The sequence below is a fragment of the Asterias rubens genome, chromosome 17 (genome assembly GCF_902459465.1).
Source record: "Asterias rubens chromosome 17, eAstRub1.3, whole genome shotgun sequence".
In the NCBI taxonomy this organism is placed as follows: domain Eukaryota; kingdom Metazoa; phylum Echinodermata; class Asteroidea; order Forcipulatida; family Asteriidae; genus Asterias; species Asterias rubens.
In genome coordinates this window covers 12,715,434-12,723,799 of record NC_047078.1, presented here as the reverse complement: position 1 = coordinate 12,723,799, position 8,366 = coordinate 12,715,434, and the positions used below count along the sequence as shown (strand labels likewise).

Here is an 8,366-nt window from a genome sequence, read left to right as displayed (position 1 = left end):
TTAAAAACAAAGATGGCGGCCCCCACGAGAGAAAAAGTGCAAGAATTGATAGCAGAGAAAGACTCAATTGAAAGGGAAATCAAGGAGTTGTATGATGTTTTAGAATCGGTAAGTGTTTATGACAGAGACGCCCTTCCGGAGATTTGATCGGATCAGGGGTCGATTTCACTCACGCGTTTTGGTCATCGCAAACGCCGAAGTCGATCGCTAAATCTAAAATCCATCGCAACTTACTTAGCGATTGATTTTTAGCCGACGATTTCACTAAAACTTAACGATGAATATACTCGTCGCAAAGTTTTATTTAGCGGTGACAATCTTGCAATGACATGTTAGTGGTCGCAAAGTAAAAGTTCATCGCAAACTTATAATGATACATTGCGCCATTCTGTGCTTATTAGCTATAGCGGTGTACGTTTTGATGTATAAATTGTCCGTGATTTAGAATTAGAGTAAAATGAGTGGCACTACATTATTTTAGTCTTGCGGTCTTTTACATGGTAGACTCAGATTGCTGATGACAACTATCAGTGACGCAACTGCAGCAAAGAACCTCTTGGAACAGTTTCCGTATGGCGCCACCACTTTTTCATTCGATATGAAATAATATAGTACATGTATCTAATTTACCTCAAAGAGATATCCCTTTTTGTAAAAATGAGGGGAAAAGTGGGTGCGCCATACGGAAAGTTATCCAACCCCTTAATATCGGTAAAAAGGAGATACTATATGGGTTCGATTATTTTAACCATCATTTTTAGAAAAAATGTGTAATGTATTGGCAAATTGACAGTGTGAAGCTTAGTATTATTACAGACAGATATGTCAGAATTTTCATCAATCCCACCGTTACAACAGATTTACGAAAACCGTTTATTAAAATCTAAAATTATAATAGAGGCCATAGGCCTATAAATGCTTTAACCCTTTGTAAATGAATGCCTAAACATCGTCCACAATAGTTCGTATGCACCAACATGACAACGATTTACATATAAATTGCACTTATGCCATTTCATTTCGAGCGACGACCGACGATTTTGTCGCGGGATGTCAAAGGTCACTACTTTTAGCCTCGTCCAAGTACGTCGATCGACAACATGGCAAATATTTCCGTTCGTTACTAAATTTGGGGTAAAAAACACATTTTTTACAGTTTAAAATACAATTTTTTCAACAATTTGAAGATGATTTAGATGCACATGACTCTTGTGCACATATTTAACGGTTGACTTATGTTCAAATGTTCTGTTAAAGTGCATTTAAAAATTGTTGTCGTGAGTTGTCGTGAGGGGTCGTGAGTTGTCGGTATTTATTGCGACCGATATCACCTGTTGGTTGCGTTTGTTAAAATTATAATAATGCCAGTTTTGGTTTCTGCGACATACAGATACAGAATGTGTTGTGTGCCAACTGTCTGGATGGTGACTTCCTTGACTCCCTCCGAACTCAGGCCCCCTGAGGTTGTAAGCTTTCCAGTGATATACCAATGCAAAAAGTGCCTTCCTCCTTTAATGAGAGTAATTACAGGGTTTATTTATTGATTTGTTTGACAGCAAGGTAATGTTGGAATGGACGGCCCATTGATTGATTCAGAAGGATATCCACGTAATGACATTGATGTCTACAGTGCCAGGACAGCAAGACACAGAATCATATGTAAGTAGATACAATGTTGTATATCTGTGAACTTTCTCCTAGAACTAGGTCTATGAGGTTAAGGGAAGCGATAGCAGGAACAAGCCTCTCAGGCTCAGACGATAGCAGGAACAGACCTCTCAGACGAAGGCAGGAACAAGCCTCTCATATTGTGAGAGGTTCATTCCACTGTTCTATCACAAACAAAATCTATTCAAAACTTTGTACGCTTCTTGTTTGTATGCACTCAGTTCTTAATTATCAGTTTGGTCTTTCCAACATGCAATCGGCATGCTGGTAATCCATGGTATGCTGCATAAGGTTTATCGCAAATAGAAAAATATCAAGAGAGGTCGCTGTTGAACCCACACAAAGGTATAGGCGTTACGTGCGCGAGTCGTAGAAACTACATAGAAACCGCCCCATATTCCTTCCCACAACGCACTGCGGTTCTGAATCGCGATAAACCTTATGCAGGGTTGTTCACGATTACCTACAGTCATTTTTGTTAATACATGTAGCAGTTAGACCCAATAACTTGGAAGTCATACTAGTACAGTGAAACTCTGTCTCTTTCAATGCGATCTCCAATTTGCTGTGATTTTCTGAACATCCAGCCATAAAAAATACCCCTAAATGGCAACAACAAAAAACTTTTACAAAATAACTTAAAAGGGTCTACTGGCTTCTCGATATATATGTTAAAGATGCAACTAGGGGCTTTTCATGATCATCTTTTTTGCTCCACAAGTTGGTGAGTTTTAAGTACTTGGGCACTAGTACAACCGCTGATGTCGCCAAATTTTAAAAAGTACAGTGCCACAGTTACTTGGTGAACTCAGGGGTGACATTGAAATTAATCTGTTGTAAAAGGTACCAATTGTTTTTGAGAAAGCAGATTGTTTTCCTTCAAGTAGGTCCTAGATGTATTTCGGGTTATTATCAAGGCTGTTTAACCCCACTCTAAACAGGTCTGCAGAACGATCACAAAGCACTGATGGTAAATATTGAGAACAGTCTTCATGATCTTCATTCCTACGAGAGACAGCAAAGAGAACAAGGAGAGTCTTTACCAACAAATGGAGCAAGTACAGCGGCCATTGCTCTCATCCCATTTGCCTCTATTGATCTGGTCTCTGAAGGCTCACCTGCTGCTAATGCTGTAAGAATCCTTCTTATCAAAATGTTGTGGATTAACATTTTTAAAATATGAGTGGAGTGGTTGCGGTTGTTGTTGACACTTGGAAGTAAATAAACTCACCACACCATGGGATCGAAATACTCTAGTTTACTTTGTCATCATATGAAAATATTGAAGGTACACAGGCAACAACAAGAGAGGCAACGTGGAAGAGCATGGCGCTATCCAAGCTTTCCAACCCCTGAGGGCGCTGTTCACTTATTGCTCTACTCTGCCTTGTATTTCAGCGCACATGCCTTGGTTCGACATCCTAACACACATATGGCAGAAGTACAACTGATACAAAGACCAATTGGAAAGTGATGAAGCTTTTATACTTTTCATTTAAATAACTTGTATTTGAAATGTTTTTGTTTTCATCCATCTTGACATTATGACTCAGGGATTGCTGGTTGGTGATGAGATAATTGAGTTTGGCTCTATCTGTACGTCCAATTTCAAGTCATTGCAGGACATAGCAACAGTTGTGCGTCACAGCCAGGGGGTAAGAACATACAGACTTTAACCACTCACCATCAGAAAGTCCAAAAACTTTCCATACAATTAATTTTCCAGAGTTTCAGAATGTTTCCTTTAAAGAGCATCCTTGTCATGATGAAACCCCAACTTAACAAGTTAACGACAACAAACAGTATCATAGTATGTTCTGAAATTTCTTTTTTGAGAATGTGCATGTTGTTCAATGTGAGTTGGCCAAACCCCAGGCGCCGACAATGGGATACTTTGAAACACTAGGTGGCAGCAGACTTACCGGGTCAATTTCCATTGTTTACATGGTTCTGAGCATGCGCACATTACCGAGAACAATGGATTTACCTGGTAAGTCTGCTGCCACCAAGCATCCCAAAAAGTTGGTCATGGCATGCTGGAATCTCGGTTTTACCTCCCATGTCAAATATTGGTGGCAGCAAAATGATCTCCTGTAGTACTTGTTTGTAAAAAACAAGAATGAAGGTCTGGAATCTGGGATCCCACAATAATCCCCAGAAACTGGGACATTTCAACATGAATTTCCAGCACTCTTTATCCCTCCTTGTTGCAGGGCAAACACAGTGAATGCATGCACTGTGTCTGCCATCGGCATCCCTGGACAAATTTATAAGGCGTGTTCTGGTATATGTCTGTAACTGTTTTCCCTGTTTGCTTGTACATCTTTCAACATTAATTTGGAAGAACTAGGAAGGGTAAAATCAAACTGCACAGAAAAAGTAACTTTACAAGAGGTTAATTAATGGTTAGATGCTATGGGTATTCTATCATGTTAATTTGTCATGTTTGTTGTGGGAATGTGGCTTCATAGTCGTAATACAAGAAAGTGTTGTGAGGTGTTGAGGCCGAGTGATCCAGTTCACCAAACCCAAGCTCTGGTGTTGCCAGCAGCTGCAAGTTTGGGATTGAATCCTGTTCATGAGACTTGTGCCCTTGGGCAAGGCACTAAACCATAATTGCTTCATAACAAAATGGGAAGGTAGTTCATTCCGCTCTACCAGCCAGGCTCCTTGTGGATGATACCCATGCCTACATCCTTACGAACTATGAGGGGGTAACCTTGTTTAAGCCCAAGGAGTAGGTGGCTCCTTGTGGATGATACCCATGCCTACATCCTTATGAACTATGAGGGGCTAACCTTGTTTAAGCCCAAGGAGTAGCTGGCAATGTGCCCCTGGTGATACTTGTTTTGGCATGGTAGACCAAATCAGTAACCTTGGAGTGGCCTAGTGATGTTAGGCGATCTATCATTTTTTAACTGAAATGAAGGATTGAAATTGATAATTGTGTGATACTTGAGGATCACAATCCAGACTGCATGTGCAAAGGCTTATTTGTTTCATTCATGAGTCAGTCTGCTTAATCCTCATTCCTTGAATGTAAAGAATTAAATCTTAATACCTGATTGCAGGGAATATCACTTTTAAATGGTACTTATGTTTGGAATGAAATAATGCTATTGATTGCTTTAAATGCATGCAGCAACTAAGGTACAGCATCATTCATAACTAAAGTTAAAGAGTCCCCAGATGAGCTGTTGTTCATTGCAAATTGAGTTAGAACCCTTCATCTTTTCTTTTTTCAGCGTTCAGTAAGAGTTGTTACCCTGCGTGAGGGTAAGGAGGTTCCCCTGTCATTAAAACCTCAGACATGGAGTGGGCGTGGCCTTTTAGGGTAAGAGCTCAACAAGTGACATGACTTTTTACTTGAACACAACTTGACTCACAAAATTACAGAACCTTTTCCCTCTTTCTAGGTGTTGATGTTTTGGGGTTTTATTTTTCTCCTTTTTTGTGTTCTCTTTGGCGGCAGGGTTGGGGTGTTACTCTGTTCAAGATTTTAAACATTTGATTTGTCAAATTTATTTCGTAAGAGAAATTATACTTTTGTTGTATCTTGACTTGTTACTCTTGATTGATTCTATGTTTGCAGGTGCAATATAGTTCCCTTGCAGAAATGAAATCTCTATGCAGTATTTGGTGTATTGAGCCTCATCATGTTCTCTTCAACTAGTGGTGATGATCTACACCAATCACTACAGTCATTTTGGATACATGTACAAACATTTGAAGAGTAGATAGATGATGGACACAAAAGAAGAGTAGTGTGTGTCTTCTGCTAATGGAACTATGGATAGCCTGGACACCTGAGGAAACATGTGAACTAGAGCTCTTGATATGAGTCAGAAACACCATTGTAAACCTCTACACTTCCATAATAAGATTCTTAGTTGTTTGACCTGCAGCACCTAATTTTATTTTATTTTATGCAAGTCGCCAGAAACACAAGGCCTGAAGGCCACTTCAAGGTGTGGGCTACGTGTGGGCTACAATTATTTTATTCAAGAGGCCGTTGCCACCTACTCCTAGGGCTGAAACAGGGTTACCCCTTTTACAGCTCATACGGATGTAGGCTTGGGTATCATCAATTCGAAGCCTGGCCGGCAGAGCAGAAAGCACTACCTCCCCAATGTTACGTAGCAAGTGTCACGACCGGGAGTCGAACCCACACTCTGCTGATCAAACACCAGAGCTTGAATCCAGTGCTCTTAACCGCTTGGCCATGACACGCCACCTATCCTGGTACATTTAGTATCCCCTTTTAAGGAAACTAATTTTGAAAGAGGTGTCTTGTTTAACCAGCCAAGCTGGGATGTAAACATTCCAGTGTAACGACCAGTGCTCTATTCTATGTTAAGAAAACTAATTATGGATGACTTGCTAGGTAGACGACGGGTATCAATCCATGAATATGGAAGTATGACATCACAGGACAAGCGTTTGTTGCAAAAAAGGCAACAAGCATTGAGCATTTCAAACATTTGATTGTGATACTTGGTTTGCTTTTCTGGTGCTCACCAGGGCCCAATTTCATAAAGCCTGTAAGCATACAAATTTGCTTAGCATGAAATTTCTTCCTTAATAAAAACAGGATTATACCAACCAAATTTCCATTAAACAGTCAGATTGTTAATTTATTTCTAAAATAGCTATATTTTAATTTAAAAAAATAAAAGTGTTATTTAAAAGTGGCCCTTCGAGTCATGACAACCTTCCCTGAAGTGACCAAAATACCAATATACTGTGTCAGTAAAATACTATGGTTCAATTTCCCTTTCCAGAAATGACTGAAATACCAGCTCTTTAACCCGTAAACTTAAAAAACCCAATAATAATATTGATAACAATAATATAAATAAACTGAGCATAATAATGTAAAATATTTCTTCTTTTTTTTAGTACAAAGAACACTTTGTTTTATAACCACATACGGTTAGGAGCTATTTGTATATCATTACATGATACATGTTGAGAGTACACAGTTGTAAAAATCATAAACTGCCATGAGTTTGTTTTTGCCTTAAAGATGTACATGTAATATTCACCAAAGAAAGAAAAAAATACAGCCCCAAATAACCATAACAATCTAAATTAAAGGTGATTACGCTTTTGAGGAAACCCCCACATCTTTACAGCGTAAAATGTTACAGTGTAATTTCTATCAAGCTGTAATCCTTTTGGTCAGATGACAAAGTCCCATCTTAAACCACACATACTTCACAAAGACTGGCTCCAAAACTTAAAGAGCCAGTAAAGGATTATCTCAATAGTTCAACTATTACCTTTTTATGGCCAAATAGACATCGTAGATACCGGTTAATAACCATTTTACGTAACAAATAATGCATTTAGTAACGAATAACTTGAGTCAAAAATGCAACCGACCGCGCGGCTTTTTCAGCTGAGAGTCAAACACGGCTTATCTATTATAATGACCTCTTGACGCCAGTGACGATATTCCCCTAATTGGGTGAGAACACAGTTCTCCAGCTTTGGCAAACTGAGGGTGCTACTTTCCACACCAAATAGCCGCCACTGACGACACGATTCCTTTGTCGCGCAGGTCTGTTTGACCCCACGTTTTTCAGAAATTTTGCTAGAAGTGTCTATAGAAGAAAAAAAACATTTTGACCATGTTTTAACGTGAGGTACGAGACTCATTTTTACCATGTTTTAACGTGAGGTACGAGACTCGTTATATTTTGTTTTAATGTTTCCTATGGACTCCAGCTATTAGAAAACTGTAATATCTATATATTTGAGATCATCCTTTATTGGCTGTTTAACAGAAGTTTATATGAAAAATTTGATCAAACTATATTATTTGGGGGACTTATGCAAGAAGATCTATTCAATATTTCATCACGGATAAAAAGGTAATTGTTTCCCCTGTGTGCACTAAAAACATTCAAATTCTATAATGATTACAAAATAAACGTACTGCTTTAAACCTTACATAATTCTAAGAAAGACTTCATCGCTCACTAAAGATTTGAATTGTCTATATAATATACACCACTTTAGAAAAACGTATGTACAAGAGCCTGTGCCAAAGCTGGCACATATTATGTTTGATTTACCAACAGGTTTATGCTTAAAGGCAGTGAACATAATTATTGGCATAAAACCTTTCTTGGTGACGAGTAATGGGGAGAGGTTGGTGGTGTAAAACATTGTGAGAAACGACTCCCTCTGAAGTGCCATAGTTTTCGAGAAAGAAGTAATTTTCCACTAATTTGATTTCGAGACCAAGTTTTCTCGAAATCAACCATCTAAACGCACAAAATTTTTTGTGACAAGGGTTATTTTTCTTTCATTATTATCTCGCAACTTCGATGACCGATTGAGCTCAAATTTTCACAGGTTTGTTATTTTATGCATATGCTGAGATACACCAACTGTGAAGGCTAGTCTTTGACAATTACCAATAGTGTCCACTGCCTTTAATTACTAGGGCCCAATATCATTGAGTTGCTAAAGCACAACAAATATCACAACAGAATTATGCATACAAGAATAAGGTTACCATTTTAGACTGCATCCTGCTTATATTACACTTTTCTAGCAACGTTGTAAGCAATGTTTTTGTGTCTAAGCAGTTGTGGGCCCTGAATCAGAAGGTTCCAGACTGTAGTGAAAATGATATGTACACATAAACACAATCCTTAACTCCTGATGGGCACCAAGTTAACAACTTG

The 8,366-nt window shown here is 38.7% G+C and overlaps 1 protein-coding gene across 1 annotated transcript; it reads left to right on the top strand.

Annotated features, from left to right (window-relative positions):
• Window position 1: 1 nt before the first annotated feature.
• LOC117301306 (26S proteasome non-ATPase regulatory subunit 9-like) lies at window positions 2-5,648 on the top strand. The gene is made up of 6 exons (XM_033785198.1): window positions 2-108; window positions 1,557-1,659; window positions 2,610-2,800; window positions 3,222-3,323; window positions 4,914-5,002; window positions 5,261-5,648. Exons 1-6 carry the CDS (start codon window positions 13-15, stop codon window positions 5,286-5,288), a joined length of 609 nt encoding a protein of 202 aa, XP_033641089.1. The 5' UTR covers window positions 2-12; the 3' UTR covers window positions 5,289-5,648.
• Window positions 5,649-8,366: the final 2,718 nt, after the last annotated feature.

Excerpts from the sequence above, each read along its gene's own strand:
- LOC117301306 (XM_033785198.1), top strand. The coding sequence starts at position 13 with ATGGCGGCCCCCACGAGAGAAAAAGTGCAAGAATTGATAGCAGAGAAA. Across the intron at positions 2,801-3,221 it reads GCTCACCTGCTGCTAATGCT|GGATTGCTGGTTGGTGATGA; the intron begins GTAAGAATCCTT and ends ATTATGACTCAG. Across the intron at positions 5,003-5,260 it reads AGTGGGCGTGGCCTTTTAGG|GTGCAATATAGTTCCCTTGC; the intron begins GTAAGAGCTCAA and ends CTATGTTTGCAG.